Source organism: Phocoena phocoena, chromosome 2 (assembly GCF_963924675.1).
Source record: "Phocoena phocoena chromosome 2, mPhoPho1.1, whole genome shotgun sequence".
NCBI lineage: Eukaryota > Metazoa > Chordata > Mammalia > Artiodactyla > Phocoenidae > Phocoena > Phocoena phocoena.
Genome location: NC_089220.1, coordinates 119,116,637 through 119,136,533, shown reverse-complemented (window position 1 = coordinate 119,136,533; position 19,897 = coordinate 119,116,637). Strand labels below are relative to the sequence as shown.

Sequence of the window (19,897 nt, the reverse complement as noted above, 5' to 3'; positions counted from 1 at the left end):
AACTTTAACCTGAGGATACACACACAGTGTTTCATTCAAAATCTTTGTATCCTAAATACTTGGCCTGCGAACCTCTGAGTCAGAGTCAAGATTTTTGAGTAGATTGAGGAATGGATCACTTTACTCACTTGAAATGTATGGTATTGGGATAGGAATTGAGTTAGAGGCAACTCTAAAGGTGGAGTTCTTGCTGTTAATACTGAGTAAATGCAATCAGGATCATGAACCAGTTTCTGAAACATCTTCAGACTACTTAATGCTTTTTGACAATTGTACACATTTATTTATTCAAGTAAAAAAGTACTGATTTCAGTTTATACTTAAGAATATTTGAGTTGTAAATTTTAAAAAAATATTAAAATATCTTTCAAAACTTTATTGGCCTTTTAAAATTTTGCTTATTTTCACAATGCATGTTTGGAGCTTTTGTCTCTAATGGTGAGGCAATAAACAAGTAGACCTGGAATCAGGCAACCTATTATCAAGTGGCATTTGTGTCACCCATTAGCTAATGGGTAATTAGTCCCATTACCGCTCAGCCTCAGTTTCCTCATCTCTAAAATTGGCATGATGTCTGTCTTGCCGAACGTGAGGAAAAAGCGAGTAGTGTGTACGCACAGCATTTTATAACCAAGTGCTGATATTCGTGGTAGCTGGGGTAGTGAAACTGATGCTTTTTTGTGCAGAGTAAGTAAATTGATAGGAAGTAGTTTTCTTCAAGAGTATTTACAGTAAAGTGTTCTTTACTTTGCTAGAATGTGGTAGTTTGTGACTTAGGATTTGTGTTTTGTCTGTGCTCACTTTTATTTTAATGACAGAGCAAACTTGCCACTTTTGCAGTGACTGCTTACTTCTGAAAGAGTAGCATTCAGAACAATTTTCAAGCTTCTGAAGAGGGAAATGATAAAAAACTTGAGGACAAAACTGGGTTTTCATAATAATAATCTCCAGCACCCTAAATTAACAGACCCAAAGACTCCTGTATGCTACTTCATTAACCACGTGGATGCTTCACAAATCTTGGTATATTCATCCTGTTCCAATGGCAATTTCGTACCAAGCAATACTTAATCTCATTTGCCTTTTTAGAGAGAGCTTATATTTTTGTTGAGCTTAGAAACATATTTTTTTCTTATGTCTTATTTTTTGTTAAATTAGATGTTGTAGTCAGCATTCAAAAATGTTTATGGAAACTGTATTTGAGAAAGTGTGGGTGTGTGTATAATTAGCTATGGTGAAAGAGCAATAGATTCAGATTCAGGAGATGGCTTCTGGTATCTTCTGCTAAATCTGATCTTGGGCTTACTTAATCAGTGCACCTGCTGAGATGGCACCCTCACTGGTAAAATGACATCACTGCCTGATGACAGTCCAAGTTCCTCTTATTCTAAAATACCAGGATTTTGTTTGGGGGATTGCTATTTTCAGTGTGGTTTCCTTTCAAATACCGAATTGAAATGAAATATAAAACCTAGCTTGTTACCTAATATTTCCACACTGTTCTCTTTTGGTAGAAATGCCATTAATATAGAGATCTTATATTGAAAACTCAAGTACAGTTTATTCATAGAAAATAACTTTATATTGTGAACATAAATATCAAAATGCTATGTTACCAACCCAAGTGTCAGTTTAATTTTTACAGTAGGTTTACAGAGGAAAATTATGAGTAGAGAAAGTATCTAACCTTGGTAAAATGCCATTGCTCTTAGTTGGTTTAAGAATTAAAATATTTTAACTGTTTTTTTCCCCATTCTTTTTCAGGCTGGTACACCCCTCCAAAGGAAGATGGCTAAATGTGTTGACTTTTGTATGTTTGGACCAATGTTGCTTTAAAGAAAATCTTTCCAACATGCAGACACAAGCTTTGAGTGCCCCTATAACAGCTGTACCGAAGATGTTAGCTAATAGATATTTTAGTGGATAATCTGTCAACTGATCCAGTATAAGTTACAGCCTTTCCATTTTTCTCATTTTAGGTATCTTGGACTGAGCAGTGGGGCCTTTACTATATTTTTCCTGATAAATACACATACTGGCCACTCCTTATCTCTTTCTTTGAAAGGTGAAATGTGTTAAGCAGACAAGTCAGCATCAGGTTACTGAAGTTGCAACTTGAGGGCAACTTTCCCATTTTGAGCTCATGTGTTATGAGGATTTGCAATATATTGTTCCATTTAAAGCCAATAAAAGTTCAATTGATGTTTAATACTGGTTTAGAAAATTTAAGATGTTCTAAATCACAGTAGCTTTTTCAGGTTAAAACCATTTTATGATATTGCCAAAATAATGACAGGAAACATACTTATTAAACTGTTAAAGTTTTTTTTTTTTTTTTTTTTATGGCTATGAAGATCTGAATTGTTTTTCCAAGATTTGCTGTTTAGTAAGTTGTACTTTTTAGGCAAAGCAAAGCAAGGCTGTGCCAATTCAGGCTTGTAAGTAGTCATTTCCACTGGGGCATCAGAGTCTTGCTGGGCTGAATCTGCTTCTTGTTGGTTCAATATTTACTATGAAGAAGAGCTTGAAGTATAGAGCTTGAAGTTATTTTAAATACTAAGTCATTTTACGTTTCCATTTTATTAACGGGATGTTGCAATCAGTTGTAAACTAATAAACTTATAAAGTGATTGGCACAAAGACTCTTTGAACAAAAACTGCACAGTTAAGTACAAAAAGTATCTAATTTGGAGACCTAAAGTTTTTGCTATAGTCATAACAATGGCTTTTACATTGAAAGACTAATAGGAACTCTACATATATTAATTCTTTTATAAAACCTGACTTAAATCAGTGTACTCTCCATTTTATTGCCTTACCAGAATCAGTCCTGTTGGGTTGGTAGTAGATTTTTTTATATACCCAAATTTGATTTAAAAGTAAACTCTAGTTATTAAGCACTTTTAAAAAGAAATCCAGAAGCACATTTTTTCTGCACAAACCAATTACAAAGTTCAAAAGTGTTTCTTATGCTTTGAGACTCAGTTTTTAACTTTGTAAACCACATCTGAGAGACTTGGCACTTCTGCATTATTGTGTTTAATTTCCTTTTTTTTTTTTTTTTTTCTATTTTGGTTAAGAAGACAGTAGAAAAAGATTTTCTGGCATTCTTGTTCACTTGGTTACATTTGTATAAAGTTATGATTGCCAGTTGCTCAGATAAGTGACAAGGAAGAATTCTTTAAAGCATTAAAGTTCCTTAAACCTAAGGCTAAATCTTGAATACATTATTGAATTCTTTAATATCCTGATGGCTAGCAGATTGACAGCTGCACATTTGGCATGCTTTGTTTGGTTTTTTTTTTTGGTTTTTGGTTTTTTTGGGACTTTATTTTTCATTGCAGATTTATTTGGCAATGTACAGTAAATTTTGTAAACTTGCATCAAGTTTATGAATAAAGAACCATTTAAAAAATAACTTTGTCACTTTTCCCTCATAAAAGATAGTCTTTGCTTCAAGTTTCTACAGGCTGTTGGGTTTCTGGAATAGGATTATATATGGTGGGATGGGGTGAGGAGAGGCTTGAGGGGAAGAGAGGCAGATTGATTTCACAAGAGAAAGCTAGAGAATCCAGAATTGGTGTGTATAGACTTGGCATACTCAGGGCTTCCTCAACCTATTCCTTCTCCCACACTCATTTTTTTTTTTTTTTTTTTTTTTTTTGCGGTACGCGGGCCTCTCACCGCTGTGGCCTCTCCCGTTGCGGAGCACAGGCTCCAGACGCGCAGGCTCAGCGGCCATGGCTCACGCGCCCAGCCGCTCCGCGGCATGTAGGGATCCTTCACAGACCGGGTCACGAACCCGTGTTCCCTGCATTAGCAGGCGGACTCTCAACCACTGCGCCACCAGGGAAGCCCCTCATTTTTTAATATAAATTCAAGTGCTACTTTCTTTATGGCTGTCCTTAGTTCTCCAAGTTACAGTAATCTGCTCCCTCTTTAGTATACCCATAGCCTCTAACACAATTGTCAGTTTATCTCACATACAAGAAATCCAGAGGTAGGAAAATTCTAGGCATGGTACCTTTGCTGCTTTGAGATTTTTCCATGTTGGTTTCATCTTTGGCTAGACTGTTGTCTTGGACGTGCAGCCACCTTAATCCATCCAGAGGTAGATAATGGTCCTGTTGTCTAGTGTCTCCTTAGGAAGTGAGGAGCTCTTTAGAAGTCCCCCCCCACCCCCAAAGCATTATTGCCTCTCACTTTTCCTTGGCTAGAACTCGGGCCTGTGTCTACCCCTAAACTAATGGCTGGTGAAAAGAATGAGACCTTCATGATTAATATGGACCAGTGGTTCTCAAGTTATGATTTGGAGAAAGCTGGAGGCTCCTGAGACCCATCTAGGAGGTTTTTAAGATCAAAACAATTCTCTTAACACTAAAGCATTATTTGCTATTTTCACTCTCATTCTCTCACAAGTGTACAGTGGAGTTTTCCAGAGGCTATGTGATGTGATAGATGTGATATTGCAACAGATTGAATTCAGAAGCAGATCAAGCTGTCTTCTATTAAGCCAGAAATTAGAGGTTTGCAAGATGTAAAGATGCTACACTTATTCAATATTGGAGGGGGAGAGTGGTGGAGATTTGGTAAAGTTATTTTTTCATAAGTTATTTTGTTTATGTGTCATGAATTTTAAGTGAATTAATATTACAATGTTTTTATTTAAAAAAAATAAAATTTATTTATTTTTGGCTGCGTTGGGTCCTCGTTGCTGCACGTGGGCTTTCTTTTAGTTGCGGCGAGCGGGGGCTACTCTTTGTTGCGGTCCGCGGACTTCTTGTTGCGGTGGCTTCTCGTTGAGGAGCACCAGCTCTAGAAGCATGGGCTTCAGTAGTTGTGGCTGGCAGGTTCTAGAGCACAGGCTCAGTAGTTGTGGCACAGGCTTAGTTGCTCCAGGGTGTGTGGGATCTTCCTGGACCAGGGCTCGAACCCGTGTCCCCTGCATTGGCAGGTGGGTTCTTAACCACCGCGCCACCAGGGAAGCCCCCAGTGTTTTAATTTTTAATATGGTAAATATAGTCATAACCCATCTAAAGAAGCTCTTTAGTGTTGCCAATATTTAAGATTGTGAAGCAGTCCTGAGGCCAAAATGTTTGAAACCAGCTTGTTTAGACCAACCAAATTTACCAGTCAAGAGCTGGGCATCAGATCAGGCCCTTGTTAGCCAGGAAGCGGCAAGAGGAATAGATGTTAGCTGGGGATACAGCAGTATCTGCTGTGCTTACATTCCTTCTATCTGTGATTCTCAAGCTGGGCTTGCATCACGGGAAAGCTTAAATCACAGTAAAGCTAAAACTACGACTGCTGGGCCCCACCCCCAAGTGTTTAAGTAGGCCTGGGGTGAGGACCGAGAATACGCCAAACAGAATTTTTCAGGTGAATCTGATGCTACTAGCAGGGAACTAGTGTTTGGGGGCGTGCTTTCATAGCAATGGTAGGTGCTCTTTAAGCCGTTGAACACATTCAGCACTTGAGGGCTGCACGGTGTTGAATAAAGGTGGTGATTTTCACAGTTTATCTTAAAGCAGATACTGCCAGTTCAAAAATTGGACTCATGCTGTTAACAGGCATTGGGACTGTGAAGACCCATTATTTAGTCTGTGCCTTCCAGAACTCAAGAATTAGAGAAAGACCTGTACCGACAAAGAAAATACCGCTGCAAGTGCAGTGAGAGGCACAGAAGGAGATGGATGTGGTTCGACTGTGGAAAGCCTCCTGGAAAGTTCCGGGAGGATTACAGGACGCGTGGCCACCACCTCCAAGAACCTGCCGCCGCTCCCAGACCAGCGCCGGAAACGCTTTGGCTTGGAGTCACGTGGGCGCCTCCTCAGCGGCACCACCTCCCCTGACCGGCCGGAAGTGGCGCGCGCGCCTGCTCAGTACGCGCGCGGCCCGGCCTACGCCGCTCCCTCGGAGCCGCCGTACTGCTTCCCCGTCGGGTTGGTGAGGCATGGAGCCGGTGGGCGGTGGCGGTGGCGGTGGCGGTGGCGGTGATCGCCGCGGCTCCTCCCCCGCAGACCCGCGAAGCACCTTCGTGTTGAGTAACCTAGCGGAGGTGGTGGAGCGTGTCCTCACCTTCCTGCCCGCCAAGGCGTTGCTGCGGGTGGCCGGGTGAGGGGAGAGGAGGCGGGAAGCTTACCTCGGGACTTGCCTGGGCTGGCGGGGTGGGCGGATACCGTCGGGACCCAGGGATGACCCGGGCTCCCTATCCCTACCCCTGCCCCAGGTGGTGGCCCCATAAGCTAGGTACCCCGGCCGTAGTGCTCCCGTGGACCTTTCCCAGAGGAGCCAGGTTTTCTCTGCCCCCGGCTCTCCCTCCGAACCGGCGCCCGACGCCTCCCCCTCCCGGGGACTTTGGATCCCGCAGGAATCTCCTGCAGTTGCGCTAATGGGTGGTGGGGGCCGGTGGTTTGTGAGCCGCGGGAGAGAGGGAAGTGAACGTCCGTTCACAGCCCTTTGTGCGTTTGCGTCCCCAGCGTGTGTCGCTTATGGAGGGAGTGTGTGCGCAGAGTGTTGCGGACCCATCGGAGTGTGACCTGGATCTCCGCGCGCTTGGCGATTGCCGGCCATCTGGAGGAGCATTGCTTGGTCCGCGTGGTAGCTGAAAAGCTTGAGGTAAGTAAGAATGGGTGTTGTTTACAGTCCTTTGCAGTGTTGGTGGGTCAGTCGTTGAGAACTAAATGCAACAATTTTGTATATGACGTTACTTTTTGTAATTTAGGCAGGTTTTTCTCGTGACGTGAAAAGATTTTGTAAACATCAGTTTTAATGACTATATTGTAAGGATGTGCCATGGCTGCTTTGACCGTTCTTCACATATTGGGCACTTTATGTATCCAGATTGCCACTGTTATGAAAATGCTGTTTAGAACCATACTTTTACCTGCTTTCCTTGTCACTGTTTTGCAGGGGTGGTAACTGAAGGCTCTCTATTGCATAGTGTCACATAAAAATGCCAAGAACCAATACTGAAACCCCAAAATTTCAATCCCTGGTCCTGTTTAAAATGATATGTTTAGTATAATCTAAATTATTAAAAGCAAAAAAGGAAGAACAGAAAAGAAATAAGCCAAAATGCTAGCAACAGTTTCCTTTGGGGGTAGAAGTGTGTGTGTGTGTGTGTGTGTGTGTGTACACTGTGTTTTTAAAAACTTGTTTCTTTTCCTTCAGATTTTTACCACTGCAAGTATTATTTTTATTTAGCTTTAAAAGTTTATATATTGCAGTGGCTGTTAAAGCCAGGCAGACATAGGTGTGAACCCAGCTTTGGCACATACTACTAGCTGTGTGATTTTGAAAATGTTACCTAAACTCTCTGAGCCTGTAAAATGAAAAGAAAATAATGCCGTTTACACTCTTACAGAGTTGTAAGGATTAAATAATGGAAAGTTAACCCATGTAACATTACCTACAGTGCCAGGAATATAATGTTTTCAATAATTGAAAGTATTATTCTCTATTAATATCATTACTAAAATTCATATACTAATACCCTTAAAGAAATTTATACATTGTAGAAAACTCTAGTGTGGAGACAAAAACATGAAAACCTTGTCCAAATCATTCATGCTCTTTTTCTTTGTGTTTGCCAAATTATCTAGTAGACATGATACTTTCTAGCCATAAAGAAAGTTGATTTAGCATTTTTACTAGAAATATTTTAAAATCCACTGAAAATTTTATAAGACAGCTTGTCATTTGGAACTTCTTTAAATGAGATTCTAGTTGTCTTCTATTTTGCTTTGAGAACATTTCATGTTGATGACTGCCACTGTCACTTCTAGTGAGACTTGGGAAGGAAAATTCAGCAGCTGCTTCTCAGTACGTACCAGAAAAGAGAATCATAAAACCTCAGGGTTAGACTTCCAAACTTTAAGAATAGGAAACCCAGGGCCTAAGCACTTCCAGGGGTTATTCTGCTGGTTTATGGCAGAGTCAGCACTAACACCTAAATCTCTTAAATTCTCTCTCCTTTACTCACTATACCCAGCATCACGAACTCAAATGACTCCAGAGTTAGGTAACTCACAGTGGGTGGATGACTCAGTGTGACATCATAAAAAGTGATAGGGCTATGGCAGACCAGATAGTGCTTGCTTCTCCTTGGCCCCAGTCAGGGGGAATGCAGTCTAATAAGTGTTGCCAGAATGTCTACTTTTTCAAAATAAATCCACATTTTATATAAATATTTTGTGGGAATTTTAAATGTTGGCAACTGAAATACGTGTGTGTGTCTGTCTGTCTGCTTTGTTTTCTTCGGGAAAATTAATTATTTTACAATTTAAGTATGCTTGACTTACATCACTAAGTTAGTTCCAGATGTACAATATAGTGATTTAATATTTCTATACATTACAGAATGATCACCATAAGTCTAGTTCTCCTCTGTCACCATACAGAGTTATTATAATATTGATTATATTCCCCATGCTGTACATTTCATCCCTGGGACTCATTTATTTTGTAACAGGGAGGTTGTACCTCTTAATCTCCCTTACCTGTTTTAGTCATCCCCCAACTTCCCTCCCCAATGACAGCCACCTGTTTATTCTCTATCTATGATTGTTTCTGACTTGTTACATTTGTTCATTTGTTTTGTTTTTTAGATTCCACATATAAGTTAAATCATATGATATTTGCCTTTCTCTGACTTATTTTACTTAGCCTAATACCCTCTAGGTCCAACTGTATTGTCACAAATGGCAAGATTTCATTCTTTTTTTATGGCTGAGTAATATCACATTGTAGGTATACCACATCTTTATCCATTCATCTATTTGTGGGCACTTAGGTTGCTTCTGTATCTTGGCTATTGTAAATAATGCTGCAGTGCATATATCTATTCAAATTAGTGTTTTTGTTTGTTTTTTCTCCCAGAAAAATACCCAGAGGTGGTATTGCTGGTCATATGGTAGTTCTGTTTTTAATTTTTTGAGGAACTTTCATACTGTTTTCTACAGTGGCTATATCATTTTACATTCCCATCAACGATGCATGAAGTTACCTTTTCTCTGCATCCTTGCCAACACTTATTGTTTCTTCTCTTTGATAGTACCTATTCTGACTAGTATGAGGTGGTATCTTGTTATGGTTTTGATTTGCACTTCTCTGATGATTAGTGATGTTGAACATCTTTTCATGTGTCTGTTGCTTGTCTGTAAGTCTTCTTTGGAGTCTATGCAGGTTCTCTGCCTTTTTTTATATATAAATAATTTTTATTGGAGTATGGTTGCTTTACTCTGCCTATTTATTAATTGTGTTGTTTGTTTTTTTGGATAAGTTATATGAGTTCTTTGTAGATTTTGGATATTAACCCCCATAAGAGATATAAATTGTTTGCAAATATCTTCTCCCATTCAGTAGGCTGCCTTTTGATTTTGTTGATAGTTTCTTTCACTGCAAAAGCTTTTTAGTTTGATATAGTCCCATTTGTTTATTTTTGCTTTTGTTTCCCTTGCCTGAGAACACATATCCAAAAAATATTGTGAAGACTCATGTCAAAGAGTGTACTGCCTATGTTTTCTTCTAGTAATTTTATGGTTTTAGGTCTTACATTTAAGTCTTTAATGCCTTTTGAGTTTATTTTTGTGTACAGTGTGAGAAAGTAGTCTAGTTTGATTCTTCTGCATGTAGCTCTTCAGTTTTCCCAACACCGTTTATTGAAGAGGCTGTCTTTTCCCCATTGTATATTCTTGCCTCCTTCATCATAGGTGAATTGACTATGTAAGTGTGGGTTTATTTCTGGACTCTATTCTGTTACATTGATCTATGTGTCTGTTTTTGTACCAGTACCACAGTGTTTTGATTACTGTAGTATAGTTTGAAATCATGGAACGTGACATCTCCAGCCTTGTTCTTTTTTCTCAAGGTTGTTTTGGCTATTCCGGGTCCTTTGTGTTTCCATACAAATTTTAGAATTATTTGTTGTAGTTTTATGAAAATGCCTTTTGGTATTTTCATAGGGATTGCATTGAACCTATAGTATGTTGGGGCGTATGGTCATTTTCACAATATTAATTCTTCAGTTGATGACCACAGCATATCTTGCCATTTGTGTCATCTTCCGTTTCTTTCATCAGTGTCTTATGATTTCCTGAGTACAGACCTTTTACCTCCTTGGTTATTTTATTCCTAGGGCTTTTTAAAAAAATTATTTTCTTTATTTTTTTGGCTGTGTTGGGTCTTAGTTGAGGCACATGGGATCTTCGTTGAGGCATGGAGGATCTTTCATTGTGGCACACGGTCTCTTCATTACAGTGCTTGGGCTTCTCTGTAGTTGTGGTGGGTGGGCTCTGTAGTTTGCGGCATGTGGGCTCACTCATTGAGGTGCGTGAGCGCAGTAGTTGTGGTGTGCGGGCTTAGTTGCCCTGCGGCATGTGGGATCTTAATTCCCCAAACAGGGATCGAACCCACGTTCCCTGTGTTGGAAGGCGGATTCTTTACCACTGGACCACCAGGGAAGTCCCTTTTATTATTTTTTTAATATCTATTATTTAGGCTGTGGCATGTGGGATCTTTGTTGCTGCGTGTGGGGTCATTTTAATTGCGGCATGTGGGATCTTTAGTTGCAGCATGCAGGATCTTTAGTTGCAGCATGCTGGCTCTTTTAGTTGGGGCATGCGGGATCTAGCTCCCTGACCAGGGATTGAACCCGGGCCCCCTGCATTGGGAGCATGGAGTCTTAACCACTGGACCACCAGGGAAATCCCAGTTCTTTTTGATGTAAGTGATGTTTTCTTAATTTCTCTTTCTGATAGTTCTTTGTTAGTGTATAGAAACACAACAGATTTCTGTATATTAATTTTGTATCCTGAAACTTTACTGAATTCAGTTAATAGCTCTAATTTTTTTTGGTAGTTTCTTTAGGGTATTCTGTATATAGTATTATGTTATCTGCAAACAGTGAGAGCTTTACTTCCTTTCCAATTTGGATTCCATTTATTTCTTTTCCTTGTCTGATTGCCATGGCTAGAACTTGCAATACTATGTTGAACGAAAGTGGCAAGAGTGGGCATCCTTGTCTTGTTCCTAATCTTAGAGGAAATGTTTTCTTTCAGCTTTTCACTATTTAGTATGGTGTCTATTTAGTATGATGTTAGCTGTGAGTTTGTCATATGTGGCCTTTATTATGTAGAGGTATGTTTCCTCTATATCCACTTTCTGGAGTTATTATCATAAATGGATATTGAATTTTGTCAAAAACTTTTTCTGCATTTATTGAGATGATCATATTTTTATTCTTAAGTTTGTTCATGTGGTGTATTACATGGATTGACTTGCAGATATTGAACCATCCTTGCATCCCTGGGATAAATTCCACTTGATCATGGTGTATAATTCTTTTAATGTATTATTGAATTTGGTGTGCTTATACTTTGTTGAGGAGTTTTGCATCTATGTTCATCAGGGGTATTGGCTTGTAATTTTCCTTTTTTGTGGTGTCTTTATCTGGTTTTGGTATAGGGTGATGCCTCATAAGAATGAGTTTGGAAGCATTTCTTCCTCTTCTTTTTTTTGGAATAATTTAAGAAGGATAGGTGTTAACTCTAAATGTTTGGTAGAATTCACCTGTGAAGCTCCATGGTCCTGAACTTTTGTTTGGGAGTTTTTAAACTACTGATTCAGTTTCAGTGTTGCTAATTGGTCTGTTCATATTTTCTGTTTCTTTCTGATTCAGTCTTAGGATATTATATGTTGCTAGAAATTTATCCCTTTCTTCTAGGTTGTCCATTTTATTGGCATGTAATTGGTTTTTTTTTTTTTTGTTTGTTTTTTTTTTGTGGTACGTGGGCCTCTCACTGTTGTGGCCTCTCCCGTTGGCAGAGCGCAGGCTCAGCGGCCATGGCTCACGGGCCCAGCCACTCTGCGGCATGTGGGATCTTCCCTGACCGGGGCACGAACCTGTGTCCCCTGCATCGGCAGGCAGACTCTCAACCACTGCGCCATCAGGGAAGCCCATGGCATGTAATTGTTGATAGTAATCTCTTCAGATCTTTTGTATTTTTGTGATGTCAGTTATAACATCTCCTTGATCATTTTATTTTACTGATTTCAGCTCTCTTTTTCTTGATGAGTCTGGCTAAAGGTTTATCTAAATTTTGTTTTATCTTTTCACAGAACCAGCTCTTAGTTTCTTTGCTCTTTCCTGTTGTTTTACTGTCTCTATTTCATTTACTTCTGCTCTGAGCTTTATGATTTCTTCTAACTGGGTTTGTGTGTTCTTCTTTTTCTAGTTCCTTTAGGTATAAGGTTAGGTTTTTTTTTTTTTTTGGCACTATGCGGGCCTCTCACTGCTGTGGCCTCTCCCGTTGCGGAGCACAGGCTCCGGACGCGCAGGCTCAGCAGCCATGGGTCACGGGCCAGCCACTCCGCGGCATGTGGGATCTTCCCGGACTGGGGCACGAACCCGCGTCCCCTGCATCGGCAGGCGGACTCTCAACCACTGCGCCACCAGGGAAGCCCTAAGGTTAGGTTTTGTACTGAGATTTTTCTTGTATTCTGAGGTAGGCTTGCATTGCTATAAACTTACCTCTTAGAACTGCTTTTGCTGCATCCCACAGATTTTGGATCGTGTTTCCATATTCATTTGTCACCAGGTATATTTTTCTTGTTACCAGGTATTTGATTTCTTCAGTTACCCTTTGGTTACGTAGTCACATATTGTTTGGCCCACCAGTGTTTTTTTGCCTTTTTTTTTTCTTGTGGTTAATTTCTAGTCTCATAGTGTTGTGGTCAGAAAAGATGCTGGATGTGATTTTAGTCTTCTTAAATTTATCGAGACTTGTTCTGTGGTCTAGAATGTTATCTACCCTAGAGAGTGTTTGATGTGCACTTGAAAATAATGTGTATTCTGCTGCTTTTGGATGGAATGTTCTATATGTTATAGCTACTAAGTCTGTCTATTGTAATGTATTGTTTAAGGCCAGTGTTTCCTTGTTGATATTCTCTCTGAATGATCTGTCCATTGATGTAAGTGGGGTGTTAAAGTCCCCTACTATTATTTTGTTACTGGGACTTTCTCCCTTTGTTTCTATTTGGTTTATGTATTTAGGTGTTCCCTTTTTGGTTGCATATATATTTACAATTGTTATATCTTGTTGGATCAATCCATTTATCAAAGTAATGCTACCCAGCTTGCTTTTCATTTCCATTTCCATTTCCATGGAATACCTTTTTCCATCTCCTTACTTTCAGTGTGTGTGTCTTTAGATCTGAAGTGAGTTTCTTCTAGGCACTATGTATAAGGGTCTTATTTTTTCACCCATTCAGCCAGTCTGTGTCTTTTGATTGGAGCATTTAGTCCGTTTACATTTAAAGTAATAATTGATAAGTATGTACTTATTGCTGTTTTGTTCATTGTTTCCAGGTTGCTTTTGTAGTTCTTTTTTGCTTATTTTGCTTGCCTCCCTTGTGATTTGATGACTATCCTTAATGTTAGGTTTGGATTCCTTTATTGTGTGTGTGTGTGTGTGTGTGTGTGTGTATTTTTTTTTTAATTTATTTTATTTTCTTGGCTGCGTTTTGGTCTTCTTTGCTGTGTGCAGGCTTTCTCTAGTTGTGGCGAGTGGGGGCTACTCTTTGTTGAGGTGCGTGGGCTTCTCATCATGGTGGCTTCTCTTGTTGTGGAGCATGGGCTCTAGGCGTGAGGGCTTCAGTAGTTGTGGTTCTTGGGCTCTAGAGCGCAGGCTCAGTAGTTGTGGCTCACGGGCTTAGTTGCTCTGCGGCATGTGAGATCTTCCCGGACCAGGGCTTGAACCCGTGTCCCCTGCATTGGCAGGCGGATTCTTAATCTCTGCGCCACCAGGGAAGCCCCGTGTGTGTATCTATTGTAGATTTTTGGTTTGTAATTACCTTGAGGTTCATATATAACAGCCCATGTATATATTTGTGATTCTTTTAAGTTGATGATTCTTAAGTTCAAACACATTCTAACAAACCTGCATCCACTCCCACCTTTTATTGTTTTTTTACATTATATTTTCCTTTTTTGTTTGTTTGTCCCTTAACTACTTTTTGTGGATATAGATGATTTTATTACTTTTGTCTTTTAACCTTCCTACTAGATTTTTATATTGCCTAGTGTGGTGTTTTTCTTTTCTGTTTAGAGAAGTCCCTTAAACATTTCTTATAAAGGCTGTTTACAGGTGCTGAACTCTTAGGATTTGCTTGTCTGTAAAACTCTATATCGCTCCTTCAAATCTGAATAATAGCCTTGCCGGATAGACTGTTCTTGGTTGTGTATTTTTTCCTTTCATCACATTGAATATATCATGCCGTTCCCTTCTGGCCTGCAAAGTGTCTACTGAAAAATTTGCTGACAGTGTTATTGGAATTCCCTTGTACCTAACTAGTTGCTTTTCCCTTGCTCCTTTTAAGATTCTCTCTTAATCTTTAATTTTTGCCCTTTTAATAACAGTGTGTCTTGGTGTGGACCTCTGAGTTCATCTTTTTTGGGACTGTGCTTCCTGGACCTGGATGTCTGTTTCCTTTCCCAGATTAGGGGAGTTTTTAGCTACTATTCTTCAAATAAGTTCTCTGCCTCTTTCTCTCTCCTCGACTTCTGGGACCCCTATATTGTGAATGTTAGTACTCTTGATGTTGTCCCAGAGGTTTCTTAAACTATTGTCATTAAAACAATTTTTTTTTGTTCTGTTCAGCTTGAGTAGTTTGTACTATATATTTTAGTACACTCATCCATTCCTCTGTATCATCTAAGCTACTGTTGATTCTTTCTAGTGTGTTTTTTACTTCAGCTATTGTGTTTTTCAGATCTGTTTGATTCTTCTTTATCACTTACTGTTAAACTTCTCACTGTGTCCATTCTTTTCCTGATTTCATTGAGCATCTTTGTGATCGTCATCTTGAACTCTTTATCAGGTAGATTGCTTCTCTCTCTTCACTTACTTTTTCCTCTGGGATTTTGTCTTGTTCCTTTGTTTGGGACATATTCCTCTGTCACCTCATTTTGCCTGATTTTTCTGTTTTTATTTCTTTGTATTAGGCAGGTCATTTATGCTTCCTGATCTTGGAGAAGTAGGAGATGTCCTGTGGGGCCCAGGAGCACAGTTTCCTCTGGTCACCAGAGCTATATCCTCTAGGGATGCCCCTTATGTGGGCTGCAAGGGCCCTTCTGTTGTGGCAGGGCTGATTACTGTGGGTGTGCTGGTAGGCAAGGCTGGCCCCCCAGCCTTATTGGCTGCCAGGTGCTCCTCATGTGGAGGCTGCCAGCTGCTGGTGGGTGGGGCTGGGTCCTGGTGAAGTTGGCTGTGTGGCCTGGAGAAGGGGCTGGAGCTGGTGGGTAGGTAAGCCCTCGGCACTAGTAGACTAGAGGGAGGACTCCAAAATGGTGCTAGCCAGCATCAGGGTTTTCCTGCTAGAACAAGTTCCTGTAAATGGCTGCTGCTAGTGTCTCTGTCCCTAGGGAGAGTCCCAGTTGCCTCCTGCCTCTCCAGGAGGCTCTCCAAGATCAGGAAGTATGTCTGACCCAGGCTCCTTTCAAATTACTGCCTCTTAGCTGGGACTCAGGGCATATGAGATTTTGCATGCACCCTCTATGAATAGAGTCTCTGTTTCCTCCAGCCCTCCGGCTCTTCTGTACACAAGCCCCGCTGACCTTCATAGTCAGATGTTCTGGGGCCTCATCTTCCTGGTGCAGGACCCCTGGGCTGGAGAGTCCAATGTGGGGCTCGGATCCCTCACTCCTTGTGGAGAACCTCTGCAATTGTGATTATCCTCCCATTTGTAGGTCACCTATTCAGGGGTGTGGGTCTTGACTATACTGTATCTCCAGTTTCCCCCTTCTGCCCTTCTCATGGTGGTTCCTTCTTTATGTCTTTAGTTGTGGAAAATTTTTTTCTGCTAGCCTTGAAGTTGTTCTCATCAATAGTTCCTCTATAAATAGTTGTAATTTTAGAGTGCCTGTGCTAGGATGTTAGTCAAGGTCTTATCACTCTGTTATCTTAGCCACTCCTCCCCAAATTATATTCTTTGAAAATGCCTTGTGGACCAAGGAAACTATATCCACAGGTCTTATCCAGCCCTTAAGCGACCTCAGGGTCATCATTCTATCTCAGTATGTTTTATGAGTTTGTCTATATGGAATCTATTCTGAAACATCTTAACTTTCCGAAAATCAACATTTCTTTTTCATTTAGTCAGTGTTGAGGCTTTGCTATATGCTCACTTTTTCATTCCATTTTGATAGTAAAAATCTTTGAAAATAACCAGCTTAGGAGGAAAAACATGTTCACCTTTTCATTTAGTTGAGCCACTTTGCCACTTGTCTGTTATGAATTTTGGTGGAAAACAAATAAGCCCATGTTGTAAGGGCTTACAGCCCTCCCTTGTAAGTGGAGATAAGACACAAACAAGAATGACTGGGATGTCAGGGATGTCGCATATGAGGTCAGAGGTCCTAAGGAAGTCTAGGAAAAGGTTTTATAGAGGGTCTGGCACTTAATGCTGTTTCTTAAGGGAAACCATCTTAAATCAAGTACAAAAGGAAGAGAGCTGCAGAAGAATATATACAGAAGCGGGCTTGTCTGGATAGTAGTGAGCAATAGATTCCTGTAGGAAACTAGTTGGCAAGCTGGAAGTGAAAGCCTGGATTATTTAATTCGGTAGGCAATAAAAGGAGGAATGATACGGTCTGTATACCTTCCCTCTGTTGCTGAGATGTTTCTGTTGCTGTGGTACCTGTTCACATAAAGCAAGTGGAATCTTTTGCTGGTACTTAATGTTTTTGTTTAAGAGCTTAAATTATTGTGAAAATGAACTTCTTGAGTCAAGCTGGAATGAGTTTGACTTGAAGAAGTAATAGATGCTCAACAAATGAATGAACTGAAAATGAAAGCTCATGAGTGAAAAATGAGTGAGAAATGGATCGACTCAGAATGCCAATACTGACCTGAAGGGAGGGTAGGGCAACAGTAGTTTGGACCAGGGCAGAACTTTAAGGGACCACAAAAGCATTCATAGATTTGTGTGATCAGGTTCTGATTTTTTTTTTTTTCCTTTGCAGAATGTCCATATCTTACCACAGACAGTTCTTTACATGGCTGATTCAGAAACTTTCATTAGTCTGGAGGAGTGTCGTGGCCATAAGAGAGGTGAATATCAAAGGAAAAAGTTTTGGATTTTTATTTTTTGTTCCCTATGTACGTCTTTTTGGAGATAAATACTATTCTCATTCTGAGAGTTACTGACTTTCTGAGGCTATGGGCCTACTCCCTGGAGAATGCATGAATATGCTGTCTTTGAACTTTGAGAAGCCCTTTTGCTTTGAAGATTGATTTCTAAACCTTGTGGTACAATTGAAACAAATTCTTTAGTAAGGTGTTTTTCTCTTTTTGAAATACTTTAATCCTCCAGGCACTTCTTTTTACTATTAAAACAGGATGTCTTTGGGTATTCAAGCCTTTTATTGTATTGGATGACCATTTACCAAGGTTATCTGTAGATACTGTGCATTCTTGGCTTGCTAAACGAAGAAGTAGACTATATCCCATGTTGGGCACACTGACGCCCAGAGTTAGACTTGGATAGTGGATTATCATTGTCTGATTTGAATCCAGGTGACAGTGTGGTAGAAAAGTCATTATGCTTTAATATCAGCTGAACAGAAAGGTATAAGAGTAAATCTGAAAATCAGCTGCTGCTGCTGATGTCATTGAGGCAGAAGCAGTATGTGAACGAGTAGAAGAAGGCAAACTGGCAATGTTTAAGGTCAGATTTAGAATTTAACATATAAAACAAGGGCTCAAAACAGAAAAACTTTTTTGTTTTTAATCAAAGCTTTTAGACTTCCTTGTAAAGTGTTCTGGTGTAAAATAATTTAATATTTGCTTTTTTTCCCCCTTCCTCATCAAATTTGACCTTAAATGGATGACAATGAATAATTTTCCCATGTTATTACAGCCAGGAAAAGAACTTCTATGGAAGCAGCATTTGCCCTTGAGAAGCTATTTCCAAAACAATGCCAAGTCCTTGGGATTGTGACCCCAGGGATTGTAGGTGAGAGAATACCAACTTGATTTCCATGCTTTGCATTAATGTGGGGTCCTATAGATTGGTGGGTTATTTGTAGCTTAACAGCATGTTTATATTTTTGGCCATCCAAAGTACAATAAAGTTGGTCATATATACCATCGTATTATATTTCACTTATATTAATTTTCCTTAGGTTATTGTGGTTAATATTTCAAATCTCAGGGCTGTCCATGTAAACCAAATCTAATTCATATCTTTCCAGGAGCCATTCATAAGAGGACAGAGATCTCATTCTTCCTTTCTACAAACTGGAAAGTATTAGCAAGCATTCTTACTTTTGTCAGTTCAGCCAGAACTGTTTCTGGTGGATGGGGTGAGGCAGGGCTGGGATCAGGAGCTGCAGTAGGCCTTACTAGGAAACTTCTCTTTCTCTGCTTGGCTGCCACTGTTTGAAGTTTATAGCAGGAACTTTCCTTTTCCAAGTTTGCTACTGGTGAATTTTTGCTGGTTTTAATTATTTTGACTTCTGTTCTGTATCTAATGGGGGGAGCGAGATCCTGTTAAAGCTGTCATGGTGCAGTGGTCCGCATCCCTAGATTGGGATCCCAGCTGTACCACTTTAGTATCGGTATGACTTTGGGCGAGTTAGCTGACCTCATGGGGCTTCAGTTTACCCATCTATTACATGGGGGTGATTGATAGTACCTTCTTCAGAGGGTTTGAGGATTAAATGAGTTAACACATGTACAGCATTTAGAATAAAGATATGCAATAAGCGGTAACTAAATGTTAGCTATTATTATTTCCTGTTGCACTCTGTAAATGGCATTTTTAATCTTCACTGAGAGACTTTTGATTGGAATTTAGGAGTCTTGTACAATGAACTACAAAGGATTTCAAGTGTTTATAGATGAATAAGGGTAAATGTATGGTTGATGGGGGACTGTTTCATCCCTCCTGCTATCAGCTCCCACCCCTATACTATTATATCAGCCCCATCACCACAAATTTTGTTTCTCATTGGATTAAAAAAAATGACGGCAGTGACTGATTTTCTTTTAACTTTCGAATTTTCCTTAAATGAGTGATCTAGTTTTTACCATTATTAGTTATTAACAAATGCTTCTATAGAAACATAGCTTTCATTTCTTACATCATTTGGTTAGACCTCCCCACCCTACACTCTGTGGCATCCTCAAAGCATGACTAAGGTTCTCCTCTTTAAAATTGCAGCTGGGGGTTAGGGACAGGAGAGGGCGGGCCAACCTGGGCAACACTCTTGCCTCCATGACCCCATAGTGAGGGGTGGGCAGTCTACCTGAAGCCTTCCTCTCGTGTTTGCCATGTTTCAGAGCAGTTGGTCATCTTTCTAAGTTCTCTTAACGATCTTCATGTCGGGAGTGAGTATCATTCCAACTCCCTTTAGTCGGGACCTGTCCTCTTGTGTTTTCTTGGACCTACTCCTTACCCTTATTGATTCTTGTTCCCACAGCTGAGCACTTTCTTTGTTCCACATATTGTCACAGAAAAACTTCCAAGACAGTTAATTGGATTCCTTTTTCTTAGGCCACAGTTAGTGATTATTTCTAAAATAGCCATTGGCTACTAACCCATCTTCCTTCTTTAGGTTGGAAAAATTTCAAGTTTGAGAATTTGTTCATTTTTATATATACAGAGATCATTTTCTTTCTTAATTGAGGTCAACTTTACTTACAGTGAAATGCACAATCCTGAGTGTACAGTTTAATGAGTTTTTTTTTTGTTTTTTTTTTTGTTTTGCGGTACGCGGGCCTCTCACTGCTGTGGCCTCTCCCGTTGTGGAGCACAGGCTCTGGACGTGCAGGCTCGGCGGCCGTGGCTCACGGGCCCAGCTGCTCCGCAGCATGTGGGATCTTCCCGGACTGGG

At 40.1% G+C, this 19,897-nt stretch overlaps 2 protein-coding genes across 3 annotated transcripts in view; both read left to right on the top strand.

Annotated features, from left to right (window-relative positions):
* UBE2Q2 (ubiquitin conjugating enzyme E2 Q2) overlaps positions 1 to 2,209 on the top strand; it is a 67,270-nt gene extending 65,061 nt beyond the window's left edge. Inside the window, exon 12 of one of the 2 annotated variants that reach the window (XM_065871077.1) lies at positions 1,765 to 2,209. In XM_065871077.1, coding sequence (XP_065727149.1) covers positions 1,765 to 1,796 — 32 coding nt within the window. In that variant the 3' untranslated portion in view covers positions 1,797 to 2,209. The remainder of the gene's footprint in view (positions 1 to 1,764) is intronic. The other variant, XM_065871076.1, reaches the window with a different exon arrangement.
* Positions 2,210 to 5,858: 3,649 nt separating this feature from the next.
* The window catches only part of FBXO22 (F-box protein 22), a 30,218-nt gene continuing 16,179 nt past the window's right edge, over positions 5,859 to 19,897 (top strand). The window contains exons 1-4 of the mRNA XM_065871755.1: positions 5,859 to 6,114; positions 6,480 to 6,618; positions 17,024 to 17,111; positions 17,920 to 18,015. Coding sequence (XP_065727827.1) covers positions 5,954 to 6,114; positions 6,480 to 6,618; positions 17,024 to 17,111; positions 17,920 to 18,015 — 484 coding nt within the window. The 5' untranslated portion in view covers positions 5,859 to 5,953. The remainder of the gene's footprint in view (positions 6,115 to 6,479; positions 6,619 to 17,023; positions 17,112 to 17,919; positions 18,016 to 19,897) is intronic.